This window comes from Myxocyprinus asiaticus, chromosome 9, assembly GCF_019703515.2.
Source record: "Myxocyprinus asiaticus isolate MX2 ecotype Aquarium Trade chromosome 9, UBuf_Myxa_2, whole genome shotgun sequence".
In the NCBI taxonomy this organism is placed as follows: domain Eukaryota; kingdom Metazoa; phylum Chordata; class Actinopteri; order Cypriniformes; family Catostomidae; genus Myxocyprinus; species Myxocyprinus asiaticus.
In genome coordinates this window covers 4,205,751-4,225,821 of record NC_059352.1, presented here as the reverse complement: position 1 = coordinate 4,225,821, position 20,071 = coordinate 4,205,751, and the positions used below count along the sequence as shown (strand labels likewise).

Sequence of the window (20,071 nt, the reverse complement as noted above, 5' to 3'; positions counted from 1 at the left end):
CATAGCAATGAATTCTGGGCCCCCTAACTGTATATTGGTAGAGGCCCCTTTCATATTAAAAAATACAGTTTAAAATTTGATGTTGGCCTCCTTGGACCTGTGGGCCCCTAGAATCGTTGCCACCTTTCACCCCATTAGCAACCCCACTGCACGTGTCCACCTATGCTTGTGCTGCTCTTATCCCGGACGCGATCGGCCGAACAAAATATTTTTGAGTGTATACAAAATAAAAATGATATAATTCCAAACTTTAAAAAATCACTGTTAGTGTAATCTTACACTAATGTAGAGACTATATGCCCTCACATGTTAACTGGAGCAGAAAGGCTCTGTAAATGATCTGCTCTTAAATCAAAATAAGAGGATAAAAAAAAGATTAATGTTAAGACTTGTTCAAACTCATATGTAGAACTTCACAGTGATGGAAATGCTATTCACACATTTAATCCTAAAATGTTCAAGGAGCAGAGTAGTTTAACCCTTGACTGGGTTTCAGTCAATACTGGGATAAAATATGAATCATTTTAATACCTTTGAGGTAAGTCATATAATGTGACCATAAAATGAAGCTTATTTTTAGGACCACAAAGATTATTTGCATTGTGACAATAATGGCTTGACAATTAAATGCATTTCCCCCTTTAATACTCATTACTGTAATGTATATATATATATATATATATATATATATATATATATATATATATATATATATATATATATATATATATATATATATATAAAATGTACATTTTGAAGCATTTATACATCATTGTAGTATTTGGACTGCCTTTAGTTTATGCATATTTTAATAATAAAAGTATATTGGACATCTGTGAAGTGTGTTTGGCTTTGGTAACTTAGTTTTAAACTTAGCTTTAGTTTGGCTTCTAGTTTACCTGCTGGTTGTGCGTTCAGACTTGTTGTGATGAATAACGTTGGCCTTGCTTTTCATGCACTTTTCCAATCCATTATAATTCAAATATGAAGAATGACACTCTTTTTTAATACACTCTTAGAATAAAGAGATTCTTGGTTCTTTGCGGCACAAACCTCTTATCAAGAACCATTTTTCAGTGTAAAGGGGACTATGATGATTAAAACATTTTTGATATGACATTATAGGTTCTTCAGATAAGAATTTCTGGGTTCTTTAAAGCACCAGTACACTAATGGTTTTTCTAAAAAAATAAATGATAAAAAAAAAAAAAAAAATAGAGAATGCAAAGTTCTTTATGGAATTTTAAAAGATTCTAAAATGGCATTTTAGGCTGTATTCTGCAAATTATCATTTTCATAATCAGCATTTTTGTCTTTTTTTCAGTAAAAGTATGTAAACATCTTTAAAACCAGATGCAGTTAAATGAAAATATGTTTTCAGAGAATATATCTTGAATTAGGTTTATTTTTCTCACCCCATTGGCCACTGGTAAAAAGTTTTGTCTTGAAACTCACTGAATTTATTTATTTATTGAATCTATTTTTAAGGATGTTTATATATATATATATATATATATACTGAAAAACAAGATAAAAATACTGTTTAAGAAAATGATTTACACCATTTGTGTTTGTAATTGGAGACTTAATTTTAAAGAGTAATAAGAGATGTAGTTTCATATATATGATTTCCATCATACAAAAATAAATACTTCAAATAGGCTACTAGTACTACTAATGATAATGATAATGATAATTGTATGTATTTATTTAAAAGTATAAACAGAAATAAAAATATATTTGCAGCTCTGGTTGATTAACACTGCCCTCTAGCAGCTGGTAAGGAACTTGCAGTTTTGCTCAGTTTGTTTTCACATTTGCAGACTAAGAACTGTATAGTGTATGCAGACATCTGGGATAAAATACATTCTCAAATGTAAAATGTGTTATTTTACATTTACCTTTTTCTGTGCTTGCTTTATCAGTCATAATAAATTACTTTATAGGATAAATCCAAAATTAAAATGTCTGAAAGGGGTTACATTTCCTGTTTATTTTATCATTGTGCTTTTGAATTATTCATTGTACAAAAAAACCAACATTCATATGTTTCATATTCAAATGAGAAATCTAGAATGAGAAATAAAATCGTGGCTCTTTGCAGATTACAAATTTTATTAACAGGACAAGTTTGATGAGACTTTTCACATTGCCACCTTAACAAGGCTTGGTTTGTAGAGATTTACTGAACAAATGGACTAGTTACTTAATAACTTTAGTTTTATTGTATTTTATTGCATTCTTTTATTGTTTTTATGAGGCTTGGAAGTTTTTAAGCATATTAACAAAATGTTGTATATTTTATTTTGCCAGCATTATCACCTCCTCTGAACGCCCATCCTGAATTCCTGTAAAAAACAAAAAAACAGAAATGCTCAGCAAAAAAGAAACATCCTCTCACTTTCAACTGCTTTTATTTTCAGCAAACTTAACATGTGTAAATATTTGTATGAACATAAAAAGATTCAATAACTAAGACTGAACAAGTTTCACAGACATGTGACTAACAGAAATGGAATAATGTGTCCCTGAACGGGGGGGCGGGTGTCAAAATCAAAAGTAACAGTCAGTATCTGGTGTGGCCACCAGCTGCATTAAGGACTGCAGAGCATCTTCTCCTCATGGACTGCACCAGATTTGCCAGTTCTTGCTGTGAGATGTTACCCTACTCTTCCACCAAGGCACTTGCAAGTTCCCGGACATTTCTGGGGGGAATGGCTCTAGCCCTCACCGTCCAATCCAACAGGTCCCAGACGTGCTCAATGGGATTGAGATCCGGGCTCTTCGCTGGCCATGGCAGAACGAGCAGTATGGCTGGTGGCATTGTCATGCTGGAGGGTCATGTCAGGATGAGCCTGCAGGAAGGGTACCACATGAGGGAGGAGGATGTCTTCCTTGTAACGCATAGCACTGAGATTGCCTGCAATGACAACAAGCTCAGTCCGATGATGCTGTGACACACCGCCCCAGACCATGATGGACCCTCCACCTCCAAATCGATCCTGCTCCAGAGTACAGGCCTCGGTGTAACGCTCATTCCTTTGATGATAAACGCGAGTCCGACCATCATCCCTGGTGAGACAAAACTGCGACTCATCAGTGAAGAGCACTTTTTGCCAGTCATGTCTGGTCCAGAGAAGGTGGGTATGTGCCCATAGGCAACGTTGTTGCTGGTGATGTCTGATAAGGACCTGCCTTACAACAGGCCTACAAGCCCTCAATCCAGCCTCTCTCAGCCTATTGCGGACAGTCTGACAACTGATGGATGGACTGTGCATTCCTGGTGTAACTCAGGCAGTTGTTGTTGCCATCCTGTACCTGTCCCGCAGGTGTGATATTTGGATGTACCGATCCCGTGCAGGTGTTGTTACACGTGGTCTGCCACTGCAAGGACGATCAGCTGTCCTTCCTGTCTCCCTGTAGCGCTGTCTTATGCATCTCACATTACGGACATTGCAATTCATTGCCCAGGCCACATCTGCAGTCCATCTTTCTTTTGGTGTTTTTCAGAGTCAGTAGAAAGGTCTCTTTAGTGTCCTAAGTTTTTATAACTGTGACCTTAATTGCCTAAGATCTGTAAGCTGTTAGTGTCTTAATGACCATTCCACAGGTGCATGTTAATTAATTGTTTATGGTTCATTAAACAAGCATTGAAAAGGTGGCGTTCCTGGACCACGAGGGTGGACATCGCCTGCCCGAGTGCTCGCGCACGTGACCTTCATCGCCTGGAGGGCGAGGTCGGTCACCGAGCTCAGCTCCTGCATCACATTGGGATCAGGACTACCCACGTGCAGTTCCTTTAGTGCCTTGGCCTGGTGTACTTGCAGGAGGGCCATGGCATTCAGGGCAGAGGCAGCCTGACCAGCAGCGCTGTAGGCTTTGACCATCAGAGACAACATCGTCCTACAGGCCTTGGAAGGGAATGCTGGGCGATCCTGCCAGGTGGCTGCGCTTTGCGGTCACAGGTGCATCGCAACTGCCTTATCCACCTGAGGGACCTCCGTATATCGAGGGTAGTGAGAGCAGACGTGCTGGGAGGTCGGTTTTGGGCAGAAAAAGGTGCCCTAGGAGCCCCCAAATCACCTCCAGCACCAGCCGGGCCAGCCTCGTACCCAGAGGTAAAAAGCACTGCGCGGGGGTCAGAGTGGCTTCCCCCGGAAGGAAAGCCGCGACCACAATGTTGCCATGGTCATATTCTCGCAATGAGAACATGAACCATCCACGAACGCTGCCTCAGTGTGATCGCTGCCCAGACACGTGAGGCAGCGCCTGTGGCCGTTGGAAGCAGAGAGATAGCAACCGCATCCAGGAATCACACAAAGACGGAAAGGCATCTTTATAAAGACGTGTCTTTAAAAAGACGTTCAACGTCAATGTGTGTGCTTTAATAGAGTTTAAGTGGTTAAGATTGACATATTTTGTTCTTATGTAAATCATAATAAATTGTGCACAATAAAACCAGGAACATGTATTAGGAAAATAAGGTCAATTTTGATTTCATGTTGACTTGCATGTTTGCAGATTTTTTGTTGCTCTCACTCATTATTGTGCTGCATCAAACATTTTCTTTCTCCCCTCCATTCCAGACATGGCCTCCACATTTTTCCTCCAGTCGCTGACCTCTGCTGTCTTTTCCTGTATAGAGACACAAACACATATTTAACACAGCAATGACTCACAGTAAAGACGGAAGATGGTCTGAGTAATGATAAACTCAAATTTTGTTACTCTTTACATATTTATTTATGCAAATACAAATGACTGATGTATTTCATTAACCTATAATACGCTTCCTTGTTCTCGTTCCAAAACCCAACATGACTTACATACTCAAGGATTTTTTGATATCTTATGGTCTGGATATTTTATTAATGACTGAGACTTGGTTGAAAAGTGAAGATCATTCAGCACTGATAGAACTATGCCCAGCGGACTGTAAATATTTTAGTTCACCTAGGACTACTGGCCGTGGAGGTGGACTAGCTGTTGTTTTAAAGAGCCATCTTAAGTGTCATCAGGAATTTATTAGAGATTTTTTTTCATTTGAGGCACTGTTGTTAAGGTTTGGAACTGAAAAATCTTTGGGGTATATTCTCATTTACCGGCCTCCAGGACCAAATTGTGTTTTTTTAAAAAAAATTTTTTATCTGAATTCACTGCATTTGTCAAGCACCACTCCACATGAAAAGCACTACAGATGTCTTATTCTGCTTTTAGTGCTGGCACTGCCCTCGTTATGATACTTTATCCGAATTGGCGGTTTGGTGATAGTTAAGACTTGTTGTGATTTTGTGTTAATGAAATTGCACCTTACAGAGGCACGCAAAGTAGTTGATTTCTGTCACAAGTCCAGTCTTAGTTTGTGTTAAGTGTTAAGTGTTAAGCGGTCCTTTCCCCATCACTTGATCAATGATACAAAATTGCTGTGTGTTTGATTGTGGTCGCAAATCACAAAGGTTCCAACCATTGTTTAGAACTCACACAGAGCTGAATAAAATGTCAGGATCTAATGTCAAATTAGTAAATGTGTTAATCGCATTTAAGAAAAAATTAACACGTCTAGCATTTTAAATGAATGGCATGCATAAACGCATTCATTTTAACTGCTCTTACATACAGCCCATTCTGGTTGAGTACCTACTGTAAATAGCATATATATATATGTATATATATATATATATATATATATTAGGGATGTGCCTGCAGTCAAATACCTTATTCAGAAAGGCACGTATAATGACTTAAAAATGAATAAAGGATTCATTCGAATAATGTAAAAAATATTTGTATGACTGATTATCCAAGAGGCACAAGGACAAAGCGACATTTTAAATAAACATATACAAAATTACAAATAATTTATGAAACTGTGCAACCAATATTTCTAAACCTTATGAATGAAAATGCACACATTGTGATTTCAGATTGGATGGGATCGGAGTCTTTACTCCGTTTGCGGTCTCTGTTAATTGTGCGTGTCTGGAGCTTGTCAAGTGTAACATTAACAAAGATGCAACATCATATACATTTTCCACTTCTTGATGTTAATGTATCACACAATTCACATATGATTCCCATGTATTTAACCAGAGCGTGATGTTAAATTCCACATTTATATTCACATCAGCGATTAAGGAAATTATCTGGTTAAGACTTTATTCTGAAAAAAGTTAAAATGCTCCATAAAGGTTTAAATGTTCCATAGAGTGTTCATCTATTAGGAATATTCCTCCTTATGTAAATCGAAGAAACTGAAACACGCTCCATCTATTTTTTCTTCTACTTTAAACAGTGCTACCTCTGGTAAGGTGCAATGTATTATTATTATTATTATTATTATTATTATTTAACTAAATAATGGTGAATTATCATAAAAATTCCTGATAGAATTACGGAATTTCACCTGTTTGTAGGCTATATTGATTTTATTTTAATTTCTTTTAATGTTTGAATTTGTATTTATTATTCACTGCAAAATGTGTGCTTGACATTTCACATTTTGCTTGACACCTCCTGTCTCCGGAAGAATGTTGTTATACATGCACAGACAAATGAAAATTCTGTTTCATGCAGATTTTAATATCTGAAATACCAGGAGAAACCACAAAATATTCCATAGCCTACAAATTCAGCTTCATCTGGTAAGGAAAAAAAGAATACAATTATATATTTTTAAATAATAGTTGTATAATAATAATAATAATAATAATAATTATTGTTATTATTATTGTTGTTATTATTATTATTAGGCTATTATTATGAAAAGGCATATTTTATTAATAGAAACTATAAATGTAAGTGTAACATTTAGAAATGGGCATTTCATTTAGTTTGACACACTTTTGGGTTAAGCCCCGCCCACACCCGGTTCTATCCGAATACAGAGACAGATACAGATAATTTTGTCATATGAACAGATAAAGATACAAATACAGATAATGGTTTTGCTGCATACCCCAATATATATACAGGTGCATCTCAATAAATTAGAATGTAGTGGAAAAGTTCATTTATTTCAGTAATTCAACTCAAATTGTGAAACTCGTGTATTAAATAAATTCAATGCACACAGACTGAAGTAGTTCAAGTCTTTGGTTCTTTTAATTGTGATGATTTTGGCTCACATTTAACAAAAACCCACCAATTCACTATCTCAAAAAATTAGAATACATCATAAGACCAATAAAAAAAACATTTTTAGTGAATTGTTGGCCTTCTGGAAAGTATGTTCATTTACTGTATATGTACTCAATACTTGGTAGGGGCTCCTTTTGCTTTAATTACTGCCTCAATTTGGCGTGGCATGGAGGTGATCAGTTTGTGGCACTGCTGAGGTGGTATGAAAGCCCAGGTTTCTTTGACAGTGGCCTTCAGCTCATCTGCATTTTTTGGTCTCTTGTTTCTCATTTTCCTCTTGACAATACCCCATAGATTCTCTATGGGGTTCAGGTCTGGTGAGTTTGCTGGCCAGTCAAGCACACCAACACCATGGTCATTTAACCAACTTTTGGTGCTTTTGGCAGTGTGGGCAGGTGCCAAATCCTGCTGGAAAATGAAATCAGCATCTTTAAAAAGCTGGTCAGCAGAAGGAAGCATGAAGTGCTCCAAAATGTCTTGGTAAACGGGTGCAGTGACTTTGGTTTTCAAAAACCACAATGGACCAACACCAGCAGATGATATTGCACCCCAAATCATCACAGACTGTGGAAACTTAACACTGGACTTCAAGCAACTTGGGCTATGAGCTTCTCCACCCTTCCTCCAGACTCTAGGACCTTGGTTTCCAAATGAAATACAAAACTTGCTCTCATCTGAAAAGAGGACTTTGGACTACTGGGCAACAGTCCAGTTCTTCTCCTTAGCCCAGGTAAGACGCCTCTGACGTTGTCTGTGGTTCAGGAGTGGCTTAACAAGAGGAATACGACAACTGTAGCCAAATTCCTTGACACGTCTATGTGTGGTGGCTCTTGATGCCTTGACCCCAGCCTCAGTCCATTCCTTGTGAAGTTCACCCAAATTCTTGAATCGATTTTGCTTGACAATCCTCATAAGGCTGCGGTTCTCTCGGTTGGTTGTGCATCTTTTTCTTCCACACTTTTTCCTTCCACTCAACTTTCTGTTAACATGCTTGGATACAGCACTCTGTGAACAGCCAGCTTCTTTGGCAATGAATGTTTGTGGCTTACCCTCCTTGTGAAGGGTGTCAATGATTGTCTTCTGGACAACTGTCAGATCAGCAGTCTTCCCCATGATTGTGTAGCCTAGTGAACCAAACTGAGAGACCATTTTGAAGGCTCAGGAAACCTTTGCAGGTGTTTTGAGTTGATTAGCTGATTGGCATGTCACCATATTCTAATTTTTTGAGATAGTGAATTGGTGGGTTTTTGTTAAATGTGAGCCAAAATCATCACAATTAAAAGAACCAAAGACTTAAACTACTTCAGTCTGTGTGCATTGAATTTATTTAATACACGAGTTTCACAATTTGAGTTGAATTACTGAAATAAATGAACTTTTCCACGACATTCTAATTTATTGAGATGCACCTGTATATATACATACAGTTGTGCTCAAAAGTTTGCATACCCTGGCAGAAATTGTGAAATTTTGGCATTGATTTTGAAAATATAACTGATCATGCAAAAAAACTGTCTTTTATTTAAGGATAGTGATCATATGAAGCCATTTATTATCACATAGTTATTTGGCTCCTTTTTAAATCATAATGATAACAGAAATCACCCAAATGGCCCTGATCAAAAGTTTACATACCCTTGAATGTTTGGCCTTGTTACAGACACACAAGGTGACACACACAGGTTTAAATGGCAATTAAAGGTTAATTTCCCACATCTGTGGCTTTTTAAATTGCAATTAGTGTCTGTGTATAAATAGTCAATGAGTTTGTTAGCTCTCATGTGGATGCACTGAGCAGGCTAGATACTGAGCCATGGGGAGCAGAAAAGAACTGTCAAAAGACCTGCGTAACAAGGTAATGGAACTTTATAGAGATGGAAAAGGATATAAAAAGATATCCAAAGCCTTGAAAATGCCAGTCAGTACTGTTCAATCACTTATTAAGAAGTGGAAAATTCAGGGATCTCTTGATACCAAGCCTTGATACTTGGTCAGGTAGACCAAGAAAGATTTCAGCCACAACTGCCAGAAGAATTGTTCGGGATACAAAGAAAAACCCACAGGTAACCTCAGGAGAATTACAGGCTGCTCTGGAAAAAGACAGTGTGGTTGTTTCAAGGAGCACAATACGATGATACTTGAACAAAAATGAGCTGCATGGTCGAGTTGCCAGAAAGAAGCCTTTACTGCGCCAGTGCCACAAAAAAGCCCAGTTACAATATGCCCGACAACACCTTGACATGCCTCACAGCTTCTGGCACACTGTAATTTGGAGTGATGAGGCCAAAATAGAGCTTTATGGTCACAACCATAAGTGCTACGTTTTGAGAGGGGTCAACAAGGCCTATAGTGAAAAGAATACCATCCCCACTCTGAAGAATGGTGGTGGCTCACTGATGTTTTGGGGGGTGTGAGCTCTAAAGGCATGGGGAATCTTGTGAAAATTGATGGCAAGATGAATGCAGCATTTTATCAGAAAATACATGGGACGCTCTTGGACTTTCTAGCATGACAATGACCCTAAGCACAAGGCCAAGTTGACCCTCCAGTGGTTACAGCAGGAAAAAGGTGAAGGTTCTGGAGTGGCCATCACAGTCTCCTGACCTTAATATCATCGAGCCACTCCGGGGAGATCTCAAACGTGCGGTTCATGCAAGACGACCAAAGACTTTGCATGACCTGGAGGCATTTTGCCAAGACGAATGGGCAGCTATACCACCTGCAACAATTTGGTGCCTCATAGACAACTATTACAAAAGACTGCACGCTGTTATTGATGCTAAAGGGGGCAATACACAGTATTAAGAACTAAGGTTATGCAGACTTTTGAGCACAACTGTATATATATATATATATATATATATATATATCCAGATTTTTATGATCAATTTTGTTATTAATTTAATTTCTGAACATGATTCCCAGCTCACCTTCTCTGTGTCCTCCTTCTTCACAGACTTTAGGTTGGCTCTCATGTCCATGGAAACCTTGTGTTTGGAGCCCAATAAAGAGCACAGGATGGCGTCAGCTGAGACTCTCACTCTTCTCAGAGTGGGCCGCTTAAATTTGCCCCTCAGATCCAGAACTTTAATGTTCAAATCCTTGATCTGCAAACAGGTATGTTTACAAGTTTCATCATTAGCAAGGGTGTAGTTCCTGGTTACTCAGTACAGCTTGAATTAACAAAAATTGTCACGATTTTGCAGAGATAACAGAGAGGCTCAGGACCCAAACACTGAGTAAAATAAATGAATTTATTTAACACAAAAACCAAACATAAACTCCCACAAGGGGGAAAAACAATGAACATAAGCTACCCCTTATGGGTTAAGGTTGTGAAGTTTAAAATAAGCTGAAATATTGATGTTGAGTTACGGTTCAGATTCATGAATAGATTTATTCGGACTTGACTCGGACTCAGCCTGTTATGGACTCTGCCCCTTTTGGACACGGACTCAACTCGGACTCGACTGTTTAAAGACTCGGACTTGACTCAGACTTGACTAAGGTGACTCGAACCCAACACTAGTACATCGCGAGGCAAACGCCACGCGATGCACGCAACAGGCAACAAAAGCAAGACAGGACACCTGTGCGAGAGTTCGGCCACACACAAACCTGAAACCTCAGACCAAAGTGACCGAACCTCAGCACAACGTGAAGACAGCTTGCGACCCGGGCTTGCAGCGCAATGCGAGCGCAATGCAAGGCGCACCCGTGTTCGTGAGGGACAGACATAAACTATTGACATGAGTACATGCCACCAAGATGACATAAGCGCGATGCACCCACGTCAATTACAGATAGAACATGGAGAATTAGTGTCCCGACACAGACCGAAACCGAACCAGACAGGAAGTCAAGACCCAGACACCATACTACAGACATGAAACAAGACAGACTGAAGAGCGCAAGGCAGGGAATACAACCGAAACCGTGTGCTCACACAAAGACAGACAACGAAACACAAGACAGACATAGGACGATGATGCCACAGTCCTGTCAGACAAAAACCCAGACTGACAGAGTGACAGGACCATGACACAAACATTCTTGCGAATTCCCTATAGCATTCTAACACGATTAATACTCCAAACATCTTGGCATTATAATGGAATACACTTTAAACTGTAAAACAGAATAAACTCACTTTAAATTGTAACTTTGAATTGGTGTGCAATACATTTAAACGTGTTCTAACTATGTTTGACATCATAATGTAAAAACTGTGTTTGGTACATCTAATGTCTGGATTTGATCCTAACCTTCTTCGAATGCGACAAGCCAGCATAATCACAAGGGATATTGACATGTTGGTACCCTGAAATCCACAGCATTCTGCCAAGTTACTAACAAATGCCATCTCCCATTAAACATTTTTGCATCAGTTCATATGCATTTACCTTTTCCAATGGGACCAAGGAAGTAATCGCATTCACATAAACAATGGTTAACGCAATTCGGAGGTTGCACTTTCACTCTAAAATGACATTTTTACTACACTGACAGTTAGGTTTAAGACTGGGGTTTGGGCTAGAGTGTATGGTTAATAAAATATGCATTCCTGTTGACTATATTTGATCATTTACAACTAAAAATACAACACGCTTTTGGCACCACTCTGTGGACATTTCACCCATAAACTGGAGCTGACATGTGCCCATATGTTCAACTACACTTCCAGCTTCAGCCACTGGGGACAGTGATTCTAATTTCTTTATGCACAGACCGATTTCAGCTGAAGAACTTTTGACCTACTGTCACCGAATTCACAGTGAGATCTGCATATTTTGCCATTTGCTTGCATTCTATTTCTGATTTGTATTTCTACTTCTATTATAAGAAATTTGTAAGAACGTATCAAACTATAAACGTTGATGGTTTAAGAAAAAAAAACATTCTCCTTTTTGGGAATATAAAATATTCTTGCATTATATAGATATTTAATAGTTTCTTAAGTAAGAAAATAAGAACAAAATGCTTTGTAAATCCGACCGCTGATTGGCGGGATTTTGTCACGTCGTGCAGGACTTTCGATTGCATTGTAAATGGACGAATTACTTGATGCTTGGATCTTGGAAATAAGTCGTGTCTGGTTACCTCTGTAGATGTGTTTACAGTGAGTGGTTAAACATGGCTTTTGATTTTCCCAGAAACATACACCATTGTTGAATTAGCTGAAGAGGTAAACTGTGTTTTTACTTCTCTTGTGTTGAGTAGCACTTTTGCTTCAGTGTTGTAGCGCTCCTCGTCCACAACGTCAATTTTAGTGTGAAGTTCTTGACACAGTTCCTGATAGAGAGAAAAAATAAAGCATTTACAGACCTGATAACACTGCATTTGTTTGTTGCTGTTGCTGTCCAATTACAAAAAATGTACTCTGGTAGTGCTGTGGTTCAGCGATGGAATCAAATGGTAATGCAATAGTATTTTCTTATTGACCATGGTACTGTTTGATTCATATATTTATACACCATGGTACTGTAAGGTACTTTGCAAAATACCATAGTATTACCAACATGGAAGTGTCCAAAAACATGGTGTAACGCTTTTCCATTGTACAGTATGTTTGTATGGCAGTACCATTTTACTTCCATGTTATTTATTTATTTATATAAGTGTCAGTAGAAAAAGATACAATGTTCTGTGAATTGTGTGTGTTCATGGTTGTACTTGAAGCTCAGCGAAAGACATTCCACTGGTCTGTAATGGTGGAGATTTATCAGCCAGATATCTGTCCTTCTCTGCCTCTTTATTTGCCAGTTCATGCTCTAACTCGTCCTTTGCTTTAGCTACCATAAGACTCTGCAAAACACACATAAACATTCTTTTCAGTGTAAAACATGTTACTTTAAACAATGTAATATGCTATATGGAACTGAATTTGTCTCAATAAATAGTATGTGATATACTGTTGAAAATACAATTTGTGTAACCACTCTAGATGTTCAACTACTGCAAAAAATTATAAAAATGTACATGCAAGGTAGCATTCTGTTCTTATTCTTCTTCACCACAATTTAATGAATCCAAACTTTGTTTTGTAGACAGTTTCAATCTTAGTTGTGCTGACTATTCTTGACTCTAGTCTTTGTTCAATATTAAAGTTCGAAAGTCTCCCTATGACATACATTGTTAGAATGTTCGCCATTCAGAAAGTAACAGCAATGTTGTTATTGTAACATTTGCATGCTGAATTGCGGTAGCTCTTCTTTCTTGAATTTATTTGCGGAATAACTATTTGCATAATTCGCTGCCTGCTATTTCTTTTAGGAAATGATATTTCAACAGTACCTTTAGCATCAGCTTCCGGGATGCAGAGATCTTGGACTTTTTCTGCCAAATTTGAAATAAGTATTAATTATAGATTGCAAATATTAATCACAGCATCTCTGCACAATTATCTTCAATTCAGAAAGACATTGCAGCATTTATTAATCTTAGTTAATGTTAATTTCAACATATTCGGGGGCAAGAAAAAGTATGTGAACCCTTTGGAAATAGCTGGTTTTCTGCATTAATTGGTCATAAAATGTGATCTCGTCTTCATCAATGTCACAAGTATAGACAAACACAATGTGCTTAAGCCAAAAACACACAAACAATTATAATCTTTCATGTCTTTATTGAACACATCCCTTGGATTTAATAACTAGTCAGTCCTCTTTTGGCAGCAATAACCTCAACCAAGCATTTCCTGCAGGATTAGACCTGCATAACATTCAGAAGGAATTTTGGATCCTTCTTCCTTACAGAACTGCTTCAGCTCAGCTCAGCTCATATTCTTAGGATGTCTTGTGTAAAAAAGGTCATATCTTGTGATCACCCAGCTTCTTCTGAGCTTCAGCTGATGCACAGCCACCCTGACATTATCCTGTAGGAAATCTTGATAAACTTGGGAATTTATTTATCCCTCGATGATGGCAAGCGGTCCAGACCCCAAAGCAGCAAAGCAGCTCCAAATCATGATGCTCCCTCCACTGACTTCACCGTTGGGATGATGTTTTCATGTTGGTATGTGGTGCCCGTTTTTACGCCATGTAAAGTGCATAAATGCAGGTAATTACAAAGGGTTCACATACATTTTCTTGCCACTGTACTAATACATTTTAAAATAAAAAGTTGTATATGTTAACATTAGTTAATGCACTATGAACTACACGAACTAACAATGAAATTTTTTTATTTTTATTAACTAACATTAACAAAAATGCTGTAAACAATACATTGTTAACTGTTCATGATACCCAGTGTGTTCACAAATGGAACCTTATTGTAAAGTGTTTCCATTTATTGTTATAGTAGTTTAGAATCTCGAAAACTCGTCAAATGGCATATAGGAATTCTGTAATCAAAATGGTGTATGCAAAGATGGCCTTATTTACTCTTACCTCTTGCCTGCAAAAGAATCAAAGAACATTATTAGATCAGAAGATATTTTAATTCTTATTTATTAGCTAGAACAAAGCTTTTATTAGAAAAAGAGCATGCCTCGGGATCCAAAGTGTTTGACTACTAGTGAAAATACTGCATGTCAACTTTTTTCTTTAATGACAGCATGCACTTGAGCTGGCAACAAGGTGACCGTCTGTCGAAAATTTCACATGATCAATGTTACAAATTTGCTTACATTTATAAAGTGACCTAGAAATACTGCATAATCTTACATTTATTTGTTTTACATTTTCAAAATCCTAAAACTTTTGTGTATTTCTAGGTTTTAATCATAAAAATCTCAGGTTTTCATTGCGATCTCTGGCTTTAGGACCCCACTGTATATTCACACACTCCTAATTAACTTTCATTATTATTCAGGCCTTGGGTAATGACCACACAGCCGGCAATTCTAAGAATAGAGAACATATGTTAAGGGGGCCATAAGACATCTAGAATGATGAACAGACAACAGAGACAATATACTCACTCAGGCATCTTTACAATGGCGATTGAACCTAGGAGATAAAAATAATGGCATTTGTTTCTGAAGGGCAGGACCATTGGGAGCCTCTTCAAGGGTCTCAAGTATCAGACAGCTTTTCCAGAATTTAGACATCTTAATCAGATCAGCGTTCATGTGTCATAATACGTCTCTATATAGAGCAGACCGGGGCTAGTTGTAACACTTTTTACTCTAATGACTATAATAGAATTTATAACAGTATATACTGTAAACGGGTGTTTCTTCAATTTCGGGCACTTTCAGCACCGTGTACTTCTAGAAAGTAAAGTCTCAAAGAAGTATTTTTCACACTCTCACTAGTTTATTTAATTTTGCATACTAATAACGTCCAATGGTGCATGTACATGCATCACAGGAGATTTGTCATTTTTGTCATTTCTTTCTGAAAGTCAGGAAAATGGATTTTCATAGTTAAATATTAAAAGTCTGGGTCTGGGACAAAGCTAAAACGGTAAAGTTTGCACATGAAAGGTTCTAAATCAGTTTTAATGTGACCTTCATATAACAAAGAAAGTAGTTTACATTTGTTAGGTTTAATAAAAATCAACCTCTGAGACATGAAATCGCCCGAAGTTGATGAAACACCCAAGCTGATTTTTTTAATATATATAGAGTATTATTGACTACATAAGTTGTCCCAATGGGAACTATTACAGGCTTTTCAGTTTAATTAAAGCATTAAAACAATCTTGAAACAAAAAGCAATTTATGAAACAGCAATAATTTACAAGGTAAAAAGAGTAGTTCACCTAAAAATTAAGATTCTGTCATCATTTACTCACCATTATTTGTTGTTCCAAACATGAATGAGTTTCTTTCTTCCATGGAATTTCTTCCAAAATCAGAGGTGTTTGGCAGAATGTTGGCAGAAGCCTCAGTCACTATTCATTGTGATTGTATGGAAGAAAAGATTAAATGAATGGTGACTAAGGCTGTCAGAAAATTCTTCCAAACATCTCCAAATTTGCTCTATGGAAGAAAGAAACTCATACAGGTTTGGAACAACAGATAAGGGTGAGTAAATGATGACAGAATTGTTATTCACTTTAACAGTAATACAGTAATCTAAAGTATTTAATTTGAAAATGATCGCCAATATAAGCCATATCATTTGTTAATCATTCATGTGCTGCATTTCAGAATTAAACTACTCTAATTAATGTGACTCTGAGCCTCTCTGGTCTACATCTGTTAGCCACTTCAAAGTCATGACAATGGCTAAACACACACACACACACACACACAGAGCTGAAGTGGACCCCTAGGAAAAAGGTGTTGGCAGATGCATCTCATGGCTTGGTGATATTGGCATGACAGCTATGCCACACAGATAACAATCGCAGCTTTCTCCAGCCCATATCCACAAGCAATGTACCATAAATGTTTTTTCTTTTACCCTGCACGTTTCCACTTGTTGATGTTAAACTAGTCTTGTATACTAAAGCAAACATACTGGATACATTTTCACAATAAAACTTAATAGCATTTCATCATACATCTGGAACAGAATAGATGTATTGAGCCAACTGCAAAAGGTGATTTGCATTATAAATATTAACTTTATCTTTTGGTTTTATCAGTGTGATTTAATTTTATATTGAAGTTTTACACATTTCAGCATTGTCATGCCATTGGTAAATGATTCTGAAAAGAATACAGTAAAGAAATAAATCTAAATCACTTTGATACAGTGAAAGATTTTGAATAAATATATTTATGTTGTTATATAAAAATATATAAAAATAATAAACAAATATTTAGATTAGTATCAATGTAGGTTATTAAATAATTTATTACAAATGTGCATAAATAAATAATTAATACATGTATAAAATTATTGGTAATTATTAAACATTACGTTATGTTTTTGAATGGATCCTTAAATTATTACATTTTTATTATTACATACATTATTAATCAATCAATATGGGGTTTCCAATGACCAATTCTTAAACATTTATATTTTTGAATATTTGACCCATTGTTGAATATTTGTCTACATCCTTGGTGTTATAATATTTATTATTACTATTACAACAACAATTATAATAAGAACATTAATAATAATAATTTTATTTTTCATGCATCAAGTGCAGTTCAAAGTGCTTCACAAATAAGAAATTACAAGTCAAAGGAAGTGACTGCATTACAATAGTTAAAAGTATTAAAAATAAATGTATTTTAAATTTAAAAGAAATGTTAAAATAAATAATAATATAATAAATATGATTAATAATAATATAAAATTATTTACAAATAATAATAGAATAGAATAGAATAGAGTAGAAAGTAGTTCCAAAATTACCTGTTGTCCTCTGTAATTAAAATAATTAAAAAAATATTAAAAATAAATTTATTTTAAATTGAAAGAAATTTTAAAATAAATAATAATAATAATATTAATATAATTAATAATAATGTAAAATAAAATACAACTATAATATAATATAATATAATCTAATATAATACATAAAAGCTGGATAGTAACCACCACAGACATTGAACACCCCCCCACCCCAATATATTTAGTGGTTGACCAATATTGGTTTTGCAGTAGTTGATTATTCCAAAATCCCTGTGGTCCTCTCTAATCCTGAATATGTGTTTAAACACTTGTATTAAAGTAATAATTCAGGCACAAACTAACATGTTTCTCTAACTAACATGGAAGCATGCATTAAACCTGGAATGAACTTACCTTACAGTGCTTCTGATGTAGAAAATGTTCTTCAAAATTATGCTCTAGAACAAAGTCTCAATTTTTTGAGACAACCTCTTATTGTTCACCCCAAGCCTGTAAGTGGATGATATTATTAGCTCTGCATAAACACACAAAGCTTTTATCCAGAACTTGTGTCGGGCTGTTGTTGACAGGTCATAAGCAATGCTTATCAGTCAGCGGTGTTTCTTCACAATGTTCTGCGTCTGTCTCACAACCTAATTTAGCTTAATTCTATAAAGGCAATCCAAAAAGTACTCTCATTAACAGAAATTTTCATTGAACTTTTGTGGTTTACAGTAAGAAAAATCTGAATCAACACTCTCATGACAACAACTGTTTAATTTGTTTTTATTTTTCTGAACATTAAGTCTCTTAAGCTGTGAAAAAATCTCTGAGCAGTTTCAATCTAGGTTGACATGGGTTGCAAAGAAGATGAACACTGTATCTCAGTAAGTCAGTTTTATAAGTTTTATCAGTGTGATTAAGGGATAAACTTCACTTTATAAGACTTACAATTGTTTTCAAAACAAGATTTCTGATCTCAGATCAGGTTTTGCATTACCTTAAAGAGATTTCTCAGTGAACAACAGTTTAATTTGCTGTCTGTCCCTCACACAAAGCTATTGTATGGCCTCAGAAGACTTGGAATATAGTGCACGAGTAATATGAGCTACTAAAAAAAAAATTGTCAATTTTTGAGCTCGACAGCTCCATTCCCCATTCACTTTTTATTGTATGGAAAAGAAAAAAAGGGAGTAAATAATGACAAAATTTAAGGGTGGAATTTTTGCCCTTTAAGACATTTGCTTACTCAAAATAAATAAATAAATAATTTGCTATATGTTTTCACTGGGAAATGATGCTCTGTGCTTGGCCCTACATCTGATTAAAATATTAACTGTAGACAACATCAATCTCTGAGAAAATGACAGGAATGTAATGTTCCCCATACATTTGCTTAAGTAAACATAGCACAGTTAGACAGCTGATACTGCCACTCTAGTGTTTGTGAGATACTAAAAGCTATTTTGTTATCAAGAGATAAAACACGTATTCAATCATTGGACAACAGTACTTTTATCTGAGCTTAAGTTTTGCTAATCCCAGTTGCAGCGTTAGAGGAATGTTCCGGGTTCTGTAGCATATTGTAGATAAAAAATTTCAGCTCACCCCTCATCAGTTTGTAAAAACAAGCAAAAACTGTGTTTATAGTAATGCACTCACTCACAGTGGAGGTCATGGGGCAAGACGTTCTGGAGGGTTTAAAATAGGGATGGGCGGATCGATCCTGTAGGATCAATACTTCCGATACCGATGTTGTATTGATAGGATCAATACTCACATAAAAATATCGATACTAAAGGTTTTTATTAAACTAGTGATTTAATTTTGTATCTATCATGAAAATTATTTAATTCCATAAGATTCAAAGTGAAAAAAATAAACTATATTAGCAAATAGTTGCGTATGATTGGATCTATTTCTCTGCACACTCTTCCTATACTGTACAGAAATGTTAATAAACACAAGCAAACACAGCATTTGTTGTAAATTTATTGAAATTCAAATCTGTTAAAAGATTGAAAATGTTCTATTGTTGTTAATAAATGATAAACAAAAGAAGATGAATGATAATTAAAAAAATGATGGCTTTTAAAAATACTGTTTAATGGCAAAAATGACCTAATTTATCCTCAGAAATCGCAAATTTAATAGATCTATTGTACTGATAATAATACCAGCGATATTGGCCTTGATAATACTTGGTATCGGATTGAAAAGGAAACGTGGTGTTGCAAAAAATTGTATGGCTTTTAAATATAATGTTAAATGGCTAAAATTACCCAGTTTATCCTCGGAAATTGCAAACAAAAATACATTTAATAGAGGTATCGGTATCGGTATTGATATCGGTGATAATGACCTCAATAGTGGTATCAGATCGAAAAAAAAAAAAAGTAGGATCACAAAAAATGGGATGGCTTTTAAATATAATGCTGAATGGCTAAAATAGCCCAATTCATCCTTAGAAATTGCAAACAAAAATACATTTAATAGAGGTATCGGTATTGATATCGGTGATATTGACCTTAATAGTACTTGATATCGGTTCGAAAAAAAATAGTGGGATCACAAATAAATTTGATGACTTTTAAATATAATGTTAAGTGGTAAAATTACCCAATTTATCCTCGGAAATTGCAAACAAAAATACATTTAATAGAGGTATCGGTATCGGTATTGATATCGGT

At 36.0% G+C, this 20,071-nt stretch overlaps 1 protein-coding gene across 2 annotated transcripts; it reads right to left on the bottom strand.

Annotated features, from left to right (window-relative positions):
• Positions 1–1,974: 1,974 nt before the first annotated feature.
• Positions 1,975–13,588, bottom strand: LOC127445656 (troponin I, slow skeletal muscle-like). 2 transcript variants are annotated; one of them, XM_051705882.1, is made up of 6 exons: positions 13,432–13,588; positions 12,811–12,942; positions 12,340–12,429; positions 10,068–10,244; positions 4,512–4,635; positions 1,975–2,348 (listed from the first exon to the last, which is right to left on the bottom strand). In XM_051705882.1, exons 1-5 carry the CDS (start codon positions 13,438–13,440, stop codon positions 4,543–4,545), a joined length of 501 nt encoding a protein of 166 aa, XP_051561842.1. In that variant the 5' UTR covers positions 13,441–13,588; the 3' UTR covers positions 1,975–2,348; positions 4,512–4,542. The 2 variants fall into 2 exon arrangements, with proteins under 2 accessions (XP_051561842.1, XP_051561841.1); XM_051705881.1 differs by having other exon boundaries at positions 4,540–4,635.
• Between the last annotated feature and the right edge of the window lie 6,483 nt (positions 13,589–20,071).